This window comes from Brassica oleracea, chromosome C3, assembly GCF_000695525.1.
Source record: "Brassica oleracea var. oleracea cultivar TO1000 chromosome C3, BOL, whole genome shotgun sequence".
NCBI lineage: Eukaryota > Viridiplantae > Streptophyta > Magnoliopsida > Brassicales > Brassicaceae > Brassica > Brassica oleracea.
Window position 1 is genome coordinate 49,662,933 of NC_027750.1, and position 17,940 is coordinate 49,680,872.

A 17,940-nucleotide genomic window follows, 5' to 3' on the forward strand; every position below is an offset into this window, starting at 1 on the left:
CTTATATATGATTTACCTTCGATGCTAGATACAGAACACCCACCATGCGCCATACCCTTTCCTCCCTCATCATATCGGATGCAGCTCATGCCTCTGTGTGTAAAAATCGCTGCCTCAACTTCCCTTGTTCGGTAGCTTATTTTACTCCTCAACAAGGAGACAGACAAAGAGATAGGGTTCGTACGTTTTTGTATTAAATAATTAATCTTTTGCCCTGTTTTTAATTAATAAATTAAAGTAAAACACATTTTTCCAAAGTCACCGGTCATTAAATCAGAACCAATAAGGCCTTCAAGTTTTGGGGTCAAATAGCCCAAAAACGAAGCCCAAAAGCATGTTTCGTTCTGAAATTAAAATAATATAATATTCAATTCGTCTATTACACGCACATCCGGCGCGTGTGTCGGTCTTCCTAAGGCAAGTTTTTGTGGGCAAAAGACAGTCTGGTCCCACGATTTTCAGCTCAAGAATGTTGGGCAAAAAGGTTAAAATTGTCCACTTTTTTTTCTCTCTCCTACTAGGTTGCCTAACAACCTAATTAAAACTTGGGCTTCACCAAATTTCTAATTCAAACTTAAAAGTTACCCAATCTTCTAATTCTCTCTTATAATAATATGTAAATATGAATTGATGGGAGTTTCAAATATATTAATAACAAAAAAAACTAATAAGCAATTATAATAATTAACTTAACTCATTAAATATAACAATGTAATAAACCACTGTAACCGTTAACGTGAACACGCGATAACTACAAAACTGATTTTTCAGACAATATTATTAATTGAGATTTTCTTTTAAAACATGCAACTTGGGAACACGAAACCCAAGCAATCCTGAAACCAGGTGCGCTTAGCTGCACACTCTTCAAACCAGGATCTAAGCAAAAGATCAAATTACCCCTTATCTATTGTTGTTTATAAGGATAAAATCGTCATATTCAGATCCAGACGGTGGTAACGCAAAAAACCAGCAGCCACATATTCTGGTTTCACTCCAACTTAACGGCGATTATTGTTGGCTTCTTCATTTTATATATATCATTCAATTTCACTTCTCTTAAATCATCGAAATCACAAAACACTATATTCGAAATCCAAAAGAAGATCGTAAAGTGAAAGTGAAGAAAAGATGAGTTCTACAAGCAAAGCCTGGACGGTGGCAGTTAGCATCGGTGTAGTAGAGACGTTGAAAGACCAGTTGGGTCTTTGTCGGTGGAACTACATGTTCCGGTCGGTGAATCAGCATCTCCGGAACAATGTCAGAACTGTTTCTCAGGGGAAAAGGTTCTCGTCTCCTGTTGCCGCCGCTAACTCGTCTGGTGAGAGTGAAAAGGCAAAGAAGTGTGAAGAATCGCTTAGAACGGTTATGTATTTGAGCTGTTGGGGTCCTAATTGATTAGGACTTAGTTTATAATGTATAGTTTTGTAATTTCTAAGATGGCTTGGAGAAATGGAGTTTTAATATAATTTTTGGTTCGAAAAAGAAAAATGTCAAAAAAAAAAAAAAAGTCAATGAAATATGAGATGAGCCGATCCAATCACCCAAACAAAAAGCAACAACAAAAAATAAATGTATGAAATTTGTAAGAATACAGCTTAAAGCAAAGATTTCAACTTCAAGTATTCGGAACAGCAAAAATAAATGTATGAAATTTGTAAGAATATCAGCTCCGTTTGTGTAAATTAACTAATTGAGAAAGTTGTAATTTCTGCATTTGTGTATATTCCTGATCTCAAAGAATCGACTACGTATAAAAGTTATCCCTTTAGAATAATAATAAAAATAAATAGCACTATTGTTTTTTTCTTCTTATTTTGCGAACGTGATTTTATATATAGGTCTTGGTTTCCAGATAAGCTGATTTGTTTTTTATTTTTGAAATGTAAAATTTTCTAACAGGGAAAGCAAATATGAGAGTGCTAGGATAAGCTTTAGAGTACTCTACAATAATCATCAACTAAAAGAAGTTGGAAACAAAAAACAGAGGAAGTAAAGTCTTAATAGCCAAAAGATAGAGATCCATCTGTTCAGACTTGTGTTGTCTCTTCCACTATCATTTTCAAAGCAAGTAACTGATTGAAGATATCTTTGTAGACAGTACTATTACGACTGCGCTGAATTCGGTGGGTTTTGATGCCGACTTGAATTATGCTCACGCCAAATCCAATAAAGTGTTGACGGGAACGCCATTTTAGATTGTTGCGAGTCGACTTTGGAGAGATTATTGTGCTTTAAATGTGTAAGGGTCAAGTTCCAATTAGGATTGATGCGGTGACCAAGAAGACCAGCCATCAACGTAGTCCAAACCTTGTAGGAAAAAAGACATGCAAAGAAGAGGTGATCTCTTGTTTCCTTTGGTTCTCCACATATTGTGCAGTCTGAGTCTGACTTCATTGCCTCAATTGGTACCATGTGTCTAATCTATCACGTCAAGACATCAAAATAATGAAAGCTTAATGAGGAGCGTATTGCTTAAACCATACAATGATGCATCAGTGCACCTTTAACAGGGTAGATTGAATCTCACTACAAGAAAATAAGAGTATTACAAAATATTTCTGTCACAAAAAAAAAATTTAGTAACAATATAGTCGTTGTAACGTTTTGTTACCAATTTTAGTGGTTACAATACGGTGTCACAAATGTTTAGCGTAACAAAAATGTCACAACATTTGTGACTAGTGACATTATACACTAGAAATAACACTGTTACAATTTCCTATATATAAAATTGTCCTTGTTCTGCTTCCATAGAGGAATAGAGTCTCCCAAAGCAGCATTGGGAGGAGAGAACTTTCTAATGCGATCAATCATATCTCGAAGACGATGGCTCTTGCATCTACGGAATTTCCAGCCATTAGCAAGCTTCCTAAACGTTAGTGTTCCTACAAATACCAAACAATCTAGTTCCAGCTTCCCGATAGAGTGAATCATAGCATGAGACTCACACCATATGTCTTGTCCATAAAAAGTACTTGTAATCATCTATGATAAGCAACAACTTCTCTTAAGATTTTTCCGCATCCAAAATCTGTTTGTAGTCTTTTCAGATATATCCCAGAATGAGGATCCTCTAGTCAAATACCGAGAAACCCAAGAGCCCTAGAAAGAGTATGAGTGAGAGAGAATTATCCAAATCAATTTGAGGGAGTACATTTTATGTATCGTGGAGTTTTTGAAGCCCCATACCTCCTTCCTGCTTAGGCACACAATTATCATTCCAAGCAACATTCGCTTAAGTCGTGAGACTAGGTGACCCTGACCAGAAAAAGGCCGAACAAATGTAATCAACCCAGCGCTTAGGCAATCGAAATGCAAATCACCAAAAATTAATAGTACTTGCTATCATATAAAGGATGAGATGGAGTCTCCCCCGCATACGAAGTGATTTACTTGAACAAGCAATAAACTGGTTTCGAGTTTTGTCAGTAAGAATTTTATAGTCATGTCCAGTTATATTTTTAGTAGTCAACAGAAGACCAATATATCATATAGGCAACTGATCCAGTGAGATTCCAGATAAAAAGTTTTCTCTTGCAAATTATGATTAGTTACCCTAGCTATATAAGGGCAGGGTTGCTCATGTTTAGGGTTGTCAACTGGTTGGGTGCCCATGGGTGTGGCGCAGTCCAAACTGTTTTAGGCGGGTAATGGTTAAGCCCTAATACTTCTTGGTCCAGTTGGGCTAAAATCCCAGTTTGTCCATGGACAATTTGGTCCAGCCCAGTTGGACATTGGGTTAGCCCAATACATAATTTTTTTTTTCATTTTGACTGAAAAAGGGAAACTCTTTTCAACGTCGCCGTCGTACCATCTTTTACGATTTTGCGATGAAATTTTTCGATCTCTCCTTCTGATATCTCCTTCTGGATTCATCTTCTCCGGCGTGTGACTTCTTCTTCTCTCAATTTCAGGTAAGATTCTCGAGTTTTAGCTTCTGATCTTATGTTTCTATAACTTTGAGTTTTATCTTTGATCTCAGGTTATGTGATGATGATGATGATGAATCTCTGTTGTGGGTTTTATAAATCTCATTAGAGATATTCAGGTTTCATGAGCTTCTGTTTTAAACTTTTATTTACATACAAATTATGAGGCTTGAGTTGAAGACTTATAGGGATTTAGTATGTTAATATCAGAGCTGTCTTCTTCAGTGGGAATCATTGAATAACTCCAAGTGTCGTATGCTTTCTTGTGTCTTCTTCTGTGGATTTATAAGAATGATGTGTTAAACATGTGTTGCTTTAGCAGCTTGAACCATAGGTGTTCAAGTATGTCGTTGTGATATGACCATACATCACTCATACTGTTTTGTTCACTGCAGTGCGTTGCTATCTTTTTTCCTTCTTGCCGGCTGAAGACAAGCAAAGAAGCTGGAAGCTGGAGCAAAGTGAATCATGATATCAGAGAGTTATAATTTTTATTTACATAAAACAGAGAGTTATGAAAAACTGAAGTCTATTGAATTTATTTTACATCACATTTGTATTCGGAAATTTTTAGTGACATTAAAATTAAGCTTAGATTGAGTTTATACAGATTTGCTTATAAATGGACGGACATGGGTTATCCAGCTGGATGTTGGGTGAAGTTGGGTTTGAATGTTATAGGGTGTGGGCTAAATATGTGTATGGGTTTTGAGCCCAGTAAAATTAATGCCCAATTGGGCACACCCAATTTGAGTGCAGTCCAACCCAACTACAGGTCTACTCATGTTCATTGCCAACCAAAACTCAGATTCAAACTTGTTTAGAAACTCAACCATACAGAGATAGAACATAATCATTTGTAAATACGACCAGATCGTCAGTGAAGCTCGTATTAAATCCACATGCTTACATTTAAGAAGATATTTAAAGCTTAGACAATTCTATCAAATAGTCATTTTTAAAGTTTTTGTCACAAAAATTAATTTCAAGAAAGAAAATAACCAAAATAGTCCTTTTTATTCTTTATTTTTTAAATTTGAAACCCTATCCTCAAAACCTCACATTTTAACTATAAACCCGAAGTCTATATTAGTTAACTCTAGTGTAAAAATACATTTTCACTTTTTAATAAAACTTATTTTGTCATTTTCTTGAGGACTATTTGTTTGTCGGACTATTTTTGTGACAAAATTTTTAAAAAAGTTATCTTTAAGGAATTTCTCTTAAAGCTTTGTTCAGAAGATTAATCAAATACAATTACAGCCAACACGAAAAAGATGAGAGATAGAGAGCAACCCTGTCTGACTGAGGCCACCAGAGCTTCTCAAAGAAACAAATTAATGCAAATATGTATAGAAAGAAAGAAATACTGATTTATGGAAAAATATTATTTGGAAAATAATAATACAGAAACTAAAAGTGTATATTCAAATCAAATAAAAACTGGTTCACACATCCCAATCGCACGAAGCATCATCCTACGCCAATGAAAAACGAATAATTTAATAAAAAAATAGATTTGCAAAACCTTAACAAGTTGCCGCTGCCAGCGTTACCTCTCTCTCTCTCTCTCTCTCCTTTTTATATTCTCCTTTCTTCAGTTCTCTCTCTCTCTCTCCACTCTTTTCTCTGCTTCAGTTTCTCTTCGGAGGTTTAGAGGCAAAGCGAACTCAAAATGGCGGCGAGCATCGGAATCATGGACAGTGCATACTTCGTCGGGAGAAACGAGATTCTGACTTGGATCAACGATCGCCTTCACCTCAATCTCTCTCGCGTCGAAGAGGTTATCTTGTTTGCATGTCACCTTTCTCTTCTTCTTCTTTGCTTAATCATCGAAGGAGATAGTTTCACATGCTTTTTGCAGTTCCTTCGTTATCTCGCTGGATAGTGGCATTGATTCCCCGCAGTGGTTTTTGATGAATAAGTGTTGATTTGCTTGATAATTGAGGTTTTGGATTGCAGATTAGGGTTTGATTTGTTAAAACTGACTTACAAAGTTTCACTTTCAGTGAGATTGGGGATTATTATAATTTATTAATGTATTGATTGTTCAAAGTTGCAATGCACATGGATTCTTTGTTGCTGTTAGAAAGAGCCTCCTTACTTGTTTTGTATCCAACTCTTCTTGTAATGAAGATTTGTTTCCGTCTCTCTTGTGAGACTCTTGCCTTTGTTCTTTTAAGTAATAAATGTCTGTTTTTTTTTTTTTTTTTTGTTAGGCTGCATCTGGTGCTGTGCAATGTCAGATGCTTGATATGACCTTTCCAGGAGTTGTGCCAATGCACAAGGTGATTCTACTTTCATATCTTTAGTTTTCTTCTTGGCAGCTTCAAATATAATATATCTCAAATTTTGATTCTCTCTCTGCAAGGTTAATTTTGATGCCAAGAACGAATACGATATGATTCAAAACTACAAGGTCCTGCAAGATGTGTTCAACAAGCTCCAAATCACAAAGGTAAACCATCAATCATATCTCCATTTCACTCAGCTTTCCTGCATTCTTGGTTACTAGTAAGTAGTAACAGACTTGTGAAATTACTTCAGCCATTGGAGATTAACAGGCTTGTGAAAGGCAGACCACTGGATAACTTGGAGTTTCTGCAATGGTTGAAACGTTTCTGCGATTCCACTAACGGTGGCATTATGAACGAGTATGTATCTGTCAGAGTTTTGGAATTGTTACCGTTCCATGGTCTCTTCTAAACAATCAAGTTTATTAAACCGATGGGTTCTTGTAGGAACTATAATCCGGTGGAACGAAGATCAAAAGGTGGCAGAGAGAGGAGTGTAAAGGGATCTAATAAGATGCCAAAGTCACTGCAAACAAACAATACTCCACCAAATTCCAGTTCGGTTGGTCTAACCAAAGCCTCAGGTCTGCATGACAGACAAAAAAAGCAGATTCTTTATCCTAACAATAACAATACTTTTATGCATCTTTCTAAACATCGTTGGAATCATCACTCTCAGGGCCCAAGCCAGCAAATATATCTCAAGTGCAGGCTTTGTCGAAGGAGGTATACTGCCACAGATCCTATCGCTCTATGATGAAGAAGCGCTGTTACAAATGTATATAACCATTTTCTATTGTCTGTTCATGAGTAACTGAAACTTCATTTTTCTCTTCTGCTTTATAGCTTACTGATCTCAAGCTCTCTTATGATCACTTGGGAAAAGAAAGAGACTTTTATTTCTCCAAGCTCCGGGATGTTGAGTTACTTTGCCAAACTCCTGAACTCGAGGATCTTCCGGTAAGCATTTCTCTAGAGCCTGTGGATCTTCTTTCTTTCTTTCTTCAATACCCTTAGGCCTTGGCTCAGTCTGTCTTGATTGGTTTTCTTTAGCCACCAACTTTACTTCTCAGCTCCAAGAATTGTTTTCCAAATCACAGTGCACTAGACCATTGTTTTCGTTCCCTTGCTGTTGTAAAAATATTATATACTGTTGTGATAATTATTTGTTTTCGAATCTGATGTATGCTTCCATGGAACCACGACGCAGATAGTGGTAGCAGTGAAGAAGATATTGTATGCAACAGATGCAAACGAATCTGCACTAGAAGACGCTCAAGAGTACTTAAACCAGTCCTTAGGTGTGAAAGCTGAAGCTGAAGAAAACGGAGAACAAGAAGATTACTAATAATCCTAAGTAGAAACATTTCCGAATCAATTTTTTTTCTTTTCTTCTGGAGTGTGGAACAATGGCTGGCCATGGGCCTTCTCTTCAAAATTTTCCTTTGTTTAAAGGGAACATGCTGAAACTTGAAGATGAATGAGCTTCTGTTAGAACTATTGAGTCTTGGTTTTAGTTTGGGAACAACTGAGACTTGTTTTGTTACGATTCAAAACCAAAACTCTAGAACTATGTAACGTAAGAGGCTTCACATCGGCCCATCATTCTATACCGATATGAGAACAAGAAAAAAGGCCTGAGAGGAATAGAGGCACAAGAGAAGAATTGATGTACGTTGTGTGTCGTTATCAATTGGTTTGATCACATGTACAAGGGGAGAGTTCCTTAAGCTTTGAACCTACTCACAACTAATTTAGAAATAAATTAAATCTAACATCCCTTATAATTTGGTTAATATAATTGGTTATACTTGCGCGGAATAAACGTTATATATATAAATTATTTTATGTATTATATGTTCTTACATATTATGAAATAATAAATATATATTGAATAATTAAAAGTCAGTAACTATTACATATATAATTAAATTGGTGCGAACATATAAATTAGTTTTATTAATCCAAACATTTTTTTAAAAAAATTTGATAGGATATGTAATTAAATTTAAATGATATTAACATACATAGTATATTTTTAATATTAATGACTATTTTATTTTATTTTTAAATGATGCTTTCTACTCATATATTTTTTTTATCATATGTATTTTTAATAGCAAAAACTTTAAATTACTGATAACAAAATTTTCATTGTGGGATTAATAATTTTAGTAATTGATAATTTAAAAAAAAATTAACAATGTTAGTTCAAAACTTTATCAAAAAAAATTATTCAAAGTAAATTTAGAAACTAAAATATTTATTTATTCAATATGGTTTATAGTTTAATTTAGAATGATATACATACATACATATTTTAAATCTAAATGATTAATTAAATTGGACTTTTATTTATATGATTTTGTAATCATTTGTATTTTGTCATAACAAAAATTTTAAACCATGGATCGCAAAATTTGAATGTGAGACTTTTAACAGTTTTAGTAATTTATAGTCATTTTTTAAAATTCAAAATATAAAATATACAGAAAAATCTAAATTTTTATAATATGGTTATTGTGTTTTTAAAAAAATTATTTTAATTGTTTTAAATTAAACAAATTTGATAGAAGATACAATTTTTTAATCAGATCTTTATTATTCAAAATCATTAATTGTCATATACACTTTACCCACATTAGGTAATTCCGTAATCTTTATTTAAGGAAATAATAAATGACATTAATAATAAATTTATGGTTAGTTTAATAAAAAACTTATTATATAATTAGATGGACCAACCTATTTCTCTAATAATTCTAAGAATCATCTTAGTGATGACATGTGGCTACAAAAAAAAGTTGTAATATTTCACAAATAATATATAAGGGATTAAGTGTTTCGCCCGTTTATGCAAGCATATGTTTTTTTTATAATTACTTATTAATACATGCATTAATAATTTAAAACTATAATTATAAAATTGTTATTTATTTCTTATTGGAAAATTCTTACTTATTATAAATGTTTTATTAAGAGATATTTTTCAGATAACAACAATATATGAGAATTATTTTTTTATCGTAAAGTATTTTTTTTATAGATTTTGGATGATTTTTGTTATTATTAATTAAATCACTTGTCCACTTAAAATAAATTTTGAATTCATTTGATATTTTTTGCTAATTATATATTTTAAAGTTATATATGAAAGAAAAAGACAGACGAAAGCACAAAGCAATTTATTTCTGAGCAATTGCCGAAAGCCATTTAATGAGTCTAAGGATTCTAAGAATTACAAGCAAGGGCTGTTTGTATTTAGCTAATTGAGTCAATAAAACCTTAGTTATGAGTGACGTTGTTTAATGCATGATTATCATAAGGATTATTGTCACGAAAATTGATTAATCTAGTTGAATGAGAACTAGACCTATGAACTTGTTAATTGTTTGAGTATCTTAGATTGAATTTTGATTACCCTATATCAATTACATTTGCCCATGGATCCATCTTTGTCATTTGATTGAAAGATTGATTCTTGTTCTTGAGTGTTTGAATCTGAGATAATCTTGTTTATTCTTGTTAGGGTCTTAGTTGGGTTACTAAAACTCTACTCATATTTGCTTAATATTAAGACATGGTTGGCATTCTCATTGCTTGAAATTATTCTAGATTGGATTGACACCTTCTTACTGCAACAATATTGTGCTTGCAATATAAGAATTAAAAATTTTGCACGTCAAATATTGGCACCGTTGCCATTCTAAGATTGATCTTGACATTGAGATTTAGTCATGTCATTGCTTGAGACTAAGTCTTAATTTCTGTTTTTGATTACTAACTCTTTTTCTTAATTACTCTCTTTATCAGTGTTAGGTGCATGAACTTAAGAAGTGAGGGCCTACAAACTACGAATGAATATCAAGGCATTGGAAAGAGAGCTTGCAAGACAGAAGAGAGAAAGAACGACATGCTAAGTTAAATCTTTTGGGGTTTGAGAAGGAACATCAATAATGTAAATGTGATATCTTTCTTATTAACAAATGATGTGTTACAAGAGGAATATATACAGAGCCGTAGAGAGCTCTAGGTATTGGTAAATACAGAAACTTCCTAAACAAGACATAGAGGATATTGACGTATTAATGAGATGAATCTCATGTATCCTTAACATGTCCCCTCAAGATGGAGGGGTTGTGATCACTCCAATCTTGTTACATAGTTCCTGAAAGCGACTGCGTGGTAGCGGTTTGGTGAGTGCATCAGCCAACTGGTCTCGAGTGTTGACATGGGAGACGCGAAGCATTCCATGCTGAATTTGACCTCGGATGAAATGGTAGTCAAGAGCTACATGCTTCATTCTTGAATGAAACACCTAGTTGTGGCAAAGAAACGTAGCACCAAGGTTGTCGCAGTAGATAACTGGTGGGGACGAAATATCAATGCCGAGCTCGGTGAGAAGGTTGCAGATCCACCTGATCTCTGCAGAAGTGTTTGCAACAGAGCGGTATTCTGCCTCAGTGCTTAACCGAGCAACACCAGACTGCTTCTTTGATGACCATGATACTGGTGTCCTACCGAGGTACACAATATGTGCGTTAGTAGACACATAATCGTCTGAATCGCCGGCCCAATCAGCATCACTGAAGGCATGGAGACGTAGCGGGTTGTTCGCTGAGAAGTAGAGGCCATGTTCTGGCGTAGCCTGCAAGTATCTCAAGATCCTTTTCGTAGCCTGCCAATGAGCATCAGTGGGACGATGCATAAACTGCGAGAGCCGGTTGACCGCATATGCGATATCCAGACGTGTGAACTGCAGGTATTGCAGGCTCTCAAAGAGTTTCCAAAAAGGAGTGGGGTCAGAGAGAGCAGCACCGCTGGTGAGTGTGAGCTTTGGAGAGGAGGCCATGGGCGTACTGACAGGTTTCGCATCGTTTATGTTAAATTGTTGCAGGACGTCAAGAATGTACTTACGTTGACACAAGTGGAGTCATTTAGCAGTACGATGAGCTTCAATTCCCAGAAAGTAATTTAGATCCTCCGCATCCTTAACAGAGAAACGATCAGCGAAAAGTTTGAGAACCCGTGTGATAGCTGGTTTGCTGTTTCCTGTTATCAGAATGTCATCGACATAAACAAGGAGATAGACAACTTCGTTACCATTGCGAAGAACAAACATAGACGTATCTGCCAACGAGTTCTTGAATCCCAGTGCGAGGAGAAAGGTTTTGAGCTCCATGTACCAGGCACGAGGAGCCTGCTTAAGGCCATAAACCGCTTTCTTTAGTCGACAAACGTGAGACGGTTTGTGGGGATCAACGAATCCCGGAGGCTGCTCCATGTATACTTCTTCAGACAGAGTCCCTTGAAGAAAAGCGTTGTTCACATCGAGTTGCTGAATTGGCCAGGAGCAAGCCACAGTAATGTCGAGGATGATATGAATCGTTGTGGACTTTATCACTGGACTGAATGTAATCGTGTAGTCACGCCCGTATTGTTGATTGTAGCCTTTAGCCACCAGACGCGATTTGCAGGTGCGATGCTCAACATTGGGCCAGAACTTGTTCTTGTAAATCCAACGACACCCAACAATATTCTGGTGTGGTTTGCGAGCTACGAGTTCAAAGGTTTGATTTCGAGCAAAAGCGTCCATCTCCGTCGACATCGAGCCTCTCCACCGTTTATCTGATAGCGCTTGATTTACAGTTCGGGGTCCAGGTGGGTGGTTATGGGTAAGTTTTACGGAGAGGTTTAGTTTGGATTTTTGTTTGGTGATGTTGTTTTTCCTTCGAGTGGTCATCGGGTGATGGTTAGTGGGTTGGTCGGTGGTCGTTTGCAGTGGCAAGGAGGAAGACGATGATTCGGTTGGTGGTCGGGTTTCTATGTTTGGGTGTGGGTTTGAATTGGATGGGCCAGGACTCGGTTGTTGTTGGGCCATGGGATTATGGTTTTGTTGGGTTGGAGAAACATGAATGGGCTGGGCCGTAGGAGAAGGTTTTTGGGCTTGTGAGGAAGCAGTTGAGCTTGTCAGATCGGCCTGTGTAGTGGCGTTGTTGTTTCTCTCCGTTGTCTCTTCTGCTGTCATTCCCGATGAAGAATCTTGCTCCGGTGTCCCTGACGACGGCCAAGGTGAGTCGACGAATGGCATATTGATTGGGATAGAGGTATGGGGCTGATAGTTTGGTGATGGGTGGGAGGCAGGAGAAGGAGGAGCTGACGGAGTTTTGGTGGTGAAAGGGAAGATTTGTTCATCAAAGGTGACATGCCGGGAGGTGTAGATTCGGCCTGAGCTTCGCTGTAAGCAAAGCTACGCACTCTGGTTTAAAGAGTAGCCTAGGAACACACATGGGATTGAACGATTCTCCAGTTTGTGGTTGGTATAAGGTCGAAGCCAGGGAAAGCAGAGGCAACCAAATACTTTGAATTTATCGTAATTTGGGGTGGCGCCAAAGAGTTTGTGGAATGGAGAAGTCATGTTGAGCACGGGTGTTGGGAGGCGATTGATTAGGTAGACGGAGGCTGCGAAGGCGTAAGTCCAATAGGTGTTTGGCATGCCGGCGTGGTCAAGAGGGTGAGGCATGTTTCAACGATGTGTCTGTGTTTCCATTCTGAGACACCATTGTGCCCAGGTGTGTGAGGAGGGGAGGTGAGGTGGGATATTCCAGCAGTGGAGAGGAGAGATTTGAGAGCTATATACTCGCCACCGTTGTCGGAGTACAACGTCTTGATTTTGCAGTTGAATTTGTTTTCAACCAAGGCCTTAAAGGAGGTGAATATGTCCCGCACTTGAGACTTGAACTTCATCGGGTACAGCCACGAGTATCTCGTGTAGTGATCGACAAAGATAACATAATACTTGTAGTTGTCGATAGAAGTAACGGGTGAGGTCCATACATCCGTGAAGATGATTTGTAAGGGTTTTTTGGAGAAGATAGAGGTTTGAGAAAATGGTAATTTGTGGGTTTTATTAATTGAGCAGTCTGAGCACAAAGATGGCAAAGACGAAGTTGCAAATGGTATAGAGAAATCAGAAACAACAGATTTTAAAACTGAAGCAGAGGGATGGCCTAAACGGTTGTGCCAGTCTTTGAGAGTTGGTTTGGGTTTGGAGGTGGCGAAGAAGGAATGAAGGGTGGTTGGAGAGACTGGCCATTCGTATAACTCATCCTTGGTTTTGCCGTGGAGCAACGGGACACCCGAGTATAGATCCTTCACCTGAAAAGAAGCGGGAAAGAATTCAACAGAAACTTTATTAGCATTACACAGGCGATAGACGGAGATGAGATTTTTGTGGATATGAGGAACACAAAGAACATTATTTAAGGTAATTGGTTTTGAGGAAGAAGACAGGGAAAGTGAACCAGTATGTGTTATCGGCAGTGGAGAGCCATCGCCAATAAGCACCGCGTCGTTGCCATTGTACGGCTGATGAAGAGCCAAGTTGTCAAGGTCACTTGTCATGTGATGTGTAGCACCACTGTCCATGAGCCAAGAGTGTGTTGGATGATTAGACCCGAGAGCCAAGTTGGCACAAAGTTGCCACAGTGGGTAGTTGTTGGTGGAGGCGTTAGAGCTAGCAGCGTGTGAGCCAAGCTGAGGACACCTTTGGGCGATATGACCTTGAACCCGACACAGTTGACACCTGCCTTGATATCCGCCTTGATAGCCCCCATGAGAGCCACCTTGAGAACCTTTTGCGAACTTGTTGTTGTTGATGTTGCGTGAAGGTTGGTAGTTGTGATTCCAGGACTGGCGCTGTTGTTGATTGTTGCGTCCTTAGATGCTGAGATGAAGCAACATTGGCGGTAACGGGAATAGCAGCGGCATCGGAGCTGAGCATGAGTAGCGTAGCTTCCTTGTTGAGTAGCTTCTCGTGAACCTCAGTGACAGAGGGTGTGACATCACGACCCTCGAGTTGATCTACAACTTGTTTGTAATCGTCATTGAGACCACCTAGAATGTACTCAATTTGGTCTTCATGTTCGATGGGCTTGCCTAGGAGCGCCAGCTGATCAAAGCGTGTTGTGAGTCCCTGTACATACTCATCAATGGTTTTAGTACCTTTGGACCAGTTCTTCACTTGTAGCTTGAGTTGTTGTATGTGGCCTCTGGTTGGTTTGGCGTAAGTCGCGGCAAGAGTACTCCAGATGTCAACAACCGTTTTGGCTGTTGAGACAACGGGTTGAACCGTCGGGGAGATTGCACCGATGATGCCACTGAAGATGAGACGATCTTGACGCTTCCAGGTTGTGAATTCTGGATTTGTTGTAGTGATGCCATCATTTGTTATCGTAGCAGGAGGAGGCGGTGTTGTTCCATCGAGATGACCAGACAGATTGTATCCATCGAGTAGAGCTTGGATCTGAATGCTCCACATAAGATAGTTTCTAGCAGACAACTTGGTAACATTAGACATGTTTACGTTGAGAATCGATTTGGATCCGATTTCAACTGTTTCAGCCGACACAGAGGATAAAGACATGGTGGTGATGGAGAGATAGGGAGACGGTCAAGAACAGAGAAGAAGAAGCGAGAAGAAAAAGAAGAAAGGAGGCTGGCGGCTATTGAGAGAGTAGGGTTTTAGACTGCTCTGATACCATGTAAATGTGATATCTTTCTTATTAATAAATGATGTGTTACAAGAGGAATATATGCAGAGCCGTAGAGAGCTCTAGGTATTGGTAAATACAGAAACTTCCTAAATAAGACATAGAGGATATTGACGTATTAATGAGATGAATCTCATGTATCCTTAACAAATAACACCAATGAAGAAGTTAATTGATCTAATGTTCATGAAAGAAACAGCTAGGGAGCTAACCACAACATTCACCGCGCAATGCTCAGGTCATTGAAACCATGTCAGCACCAGCATCTTTTGATTTAGAAGGAAACCCTTCTCATTCACGTCATCTATGATAACAAGATAACCACACATATACACTAACACAAAACAAAATAACATGTTGCAAATAAAGCTCCAAGATTTTAGGACAAGGACTGAAATTTTATGATGAAATTGCTGACGTTTTGCGATCACTTACACATCTAAAAAATAAGGCATGCATCGAGTCCGTGAATCATGCAGTATTGCATTAACAGCTGCAATGTTAATATCATCATTATAATTTATAAATATATGTAGATCATGTTAGTGCGTTTCATAATAATGGTCACTTTAGTTTTTTTCTTTTCAAAATAAGTGTCATTCTACGATTCCAATGTAACTTTGTACATTAAATTCTTTTTTTACCCTTTTGAATAATCAATAAGATTTTATTTAAGGAGAAATTACCAAAAATGACTCAAAACTTGATTTTGAATACAAAAGTGCATCACAAATTCAATCAAATGCAAAAGTAACCCAAAAAGTTAGTGGAATTACAACAACATCCTTATGACCAAACAAAAAACATGTATTGAATTTTACTATTATAACCCTCCGCGTGAGAAGACTTACAAAGAAGTCTTCTGCGAAGACTTTCAGTAGATTTTTAAAATAATTTAAAATTTTTATAATAAATATTTTGATAGGAAAAAAAATTAAATCATGTAATAATAAACATTTATAAATGATATGAATTAATTTTTCTAAATTGAATTATTTTCATCATAGATGAGTGAATGTAAATTAACTCATGATAGTCTTTGGTTTAGGGTTTTGTAACATATGTTATAGTATTGTTGGTATTTTTAGGGTTAGATTTTAAATTTTATCTTCTTTTATAATTTTTTTTTGACCTATATGTATTTAGTGACTATCTAATGACTTGATTTAAACACTTTCTAAGTATCTTAAAAGTTTAAAGAAGTTTTTTTGCTTAGTTATTTGATTATAGGGTCTGAAAGACTCACAAAAGACTTCTTGGGAAGTCTTCTGACACATCCCGCCTAACACTACAAGAAAACACAAAATTAGCGACGAAATGTAACGAAGAAAATAAGTCCTCATATATGTACGTCTTATTTACGAGAACCTTACGAGGAAAAAACAAATCAACGTAATTTCGTCATAAACTAACGACAATAAAATTTCGTCGTTAAAACGATGCAATTTAATGTGGTTTTTACGAGGAAAACATATGTCGTCGTAAAGTGGATGTAAATATAACAAGAAATTTACGACGAAATATTTTACGTCTATTTAGCGTCGACATCTCGAGTGCACCAATTTTTTAGTTTTAAACACGTTTTTTGTTTGGGCTACCTAACTATATTTCCTCATAAATTCCTAGTAAAATTTCACCCACCAGTTTCAAAAACTTCCTATAAATATGACGTTTGTGTTTCATTTGAAGCACACCAAATTGAAAGAAAAAACTAAAAAACATGAGAGAAAAAAAAATGTCGGGTGATCGAAATATAGTCGAATTGCGGAGGTGGATGTATCACAGAGATACTAACGACAAAGTGACGAAAGAATATCTCGAAAGGCTGGAGACATTTATGCATTAAGTAGATTCTACACCGCTCGCTCATGAAAGCGGTAAGATGTTCTGTCCTTATCGGAAATGCAACAATTCAAAATTGGATACTCGTGAAAATGTATGGAAGCATGATATCTTGTACATTTGTATTGTTTTAACTCTTCATTCTTGCATGTTTTGATCATTTAGATTAGGGATTATGCATTTTAGTTTCCTTTTTGCATTACTTAAGTCTTTATCAGGTGTTGGAGTGTCCATTGGAGTTCTTGGAGTTACTTGTAAGCATTTGGGATCAAAAAGGGAGTGGAAAATGTTGTTTGAGCGAGTAGAGCACCGGAGCGGGTTACGGGAGCGACCTACGACGCCCGCTCCAGACGAAACGAAGACAGCGCGACCTCTTGCACCGGGGTGAGGCACCCGCTCCGAGCTCAACCTCTCGTCGACAACTTTTGAGAAGTGGAGCGACCTGGTGGAGAGACGTCATGAACCCGCACGCGATTTGAAGACGTGAAGATGGCATTTAGAGCGACGTCCCGCAGTGGGGTGACTAACCCGCTCCAGATGTGGAAAGACCTGGTGGAGCGACGTCATGAACCCGCGCGCGATTTGAAGACGTGAAGCAAACATATTGGGGCGACGTTCCGGAGCGAGGTGACTAACCCGCTCCAGATGGGGAGCGACCTGGCGGAGCGACCTACTGTACCCGCGGCGTGTCTTTTCTTATGATCGGAAATTTATGTTTTATTTGGGCCTTTCAGGTTGTTGACCAATCCAATTAGGTTTTAGAGGTCATATAAATACTCTCTAAACCTAATGTTACGATCTTATCTTATTTTCTATCTAATCACAAATAACTTTTAGGTGAAAGATCTAATCTTGATCATTATCATGATTAAGACCAAATCATTATTGATTCTTGGGTTTATCATGAAGATTAGTGGGTAATCAGCTTTGGATTCATGGGTTAGAGAGACTAAGGGTGTTTAAGCTAGATCTAAGGTGTTTTAGTATAGATCCATCTTGTTCCTTGCTATTAGAGTGCTTTATTGCAATTTTAGAGTTGGCCTCTCTAAAGTTGAGCTCTAGGCATTTCATACCCGAAAGGTGTTTGATGAAATGTCTGAACCAACTCTCCTAAGCTTTTAACATTCTTTACCAAAGAAATTTGTTGTTAAAGGTGCTAAGATGGCTATGGGACTTGATATTAATGATTGCTTAGATAATATTCAACCAAAGAAATTTGATGCTTGAGTTATCTTAGTGAATGAGCATTCATCTAGAGATAGAGTTTGTTTAGGATTGTGTCTAGGTCTAAGGTTGACAGATTGATTGAAATGTACCACT

At 37.3% G+C, this 17,940-nt stretch overlaps 3 protein-coding genes across 3 annotated transcripts; 2 read left to right on the top strand and 1 right to left on the bottom strand.

Moving 5' to 3' along the window:
* The first annotated feature begins 971 nt into the window (after positions 1–971).
* LOC106332597 lies at positions 972–1,485 on the top strand. The gene has a single exon (XM_013771073.1). The coding sequence runs from the start codon at positions 1,132–1,134 to the stop codon at positions 1,396–1,398; it is 267 nt and encodes an 88-aa protein (XP_013626527.1). The 5' UTR covers positions 972–1,131; the 3' UTR covers positions 1,399–1,485.
* Positions 1,486–5,489: 4,004 nt separating this feature from the next.
* LOC106331599 (microtubule-associated protein RP/EB family member 1A) lies at positions 5,490–7,772 on the top strand. Its single transcript, XM_013769989.1, has 8 exons — positions 5,490–5,715; positions 6,152–6,220; positions 6,304–6,390; positions 6,480–6,586; positions 6,674–6,810; positions 6,906–6,952; positions 7,073–7,186; positions 7,437–7,772. Exons 1-8 carry the CDS (start codon positions 5,608–5,610, stop codon positions 7,572–7,574), a joined length of 807 nt encoding a protein of 268 aa, XP_013625443.1. The 5' UTR covers positions 5,490–5,607; the 3' UTR covers positions 7,575–7,772.
* A 2,772-nt stretch (positions 7,773–10,544) lies between these two features.
* LOC106330815 (uncharacterized mitochondrial protein AtMg00810-like) lies at positions 10,545–11,078 on the bottom strand. Its single transcript, XM_013769226.1, has one exon. The coding sequence runs from the start codon at positions 11,076–11,078 to the stop codon at positions 10,545–10,547; it is 534 nt and encodes a 177-aa protein (XP_013624680.1).
* Positions 11,079–17,940: the final 6,862 nt, after the last annotated feature.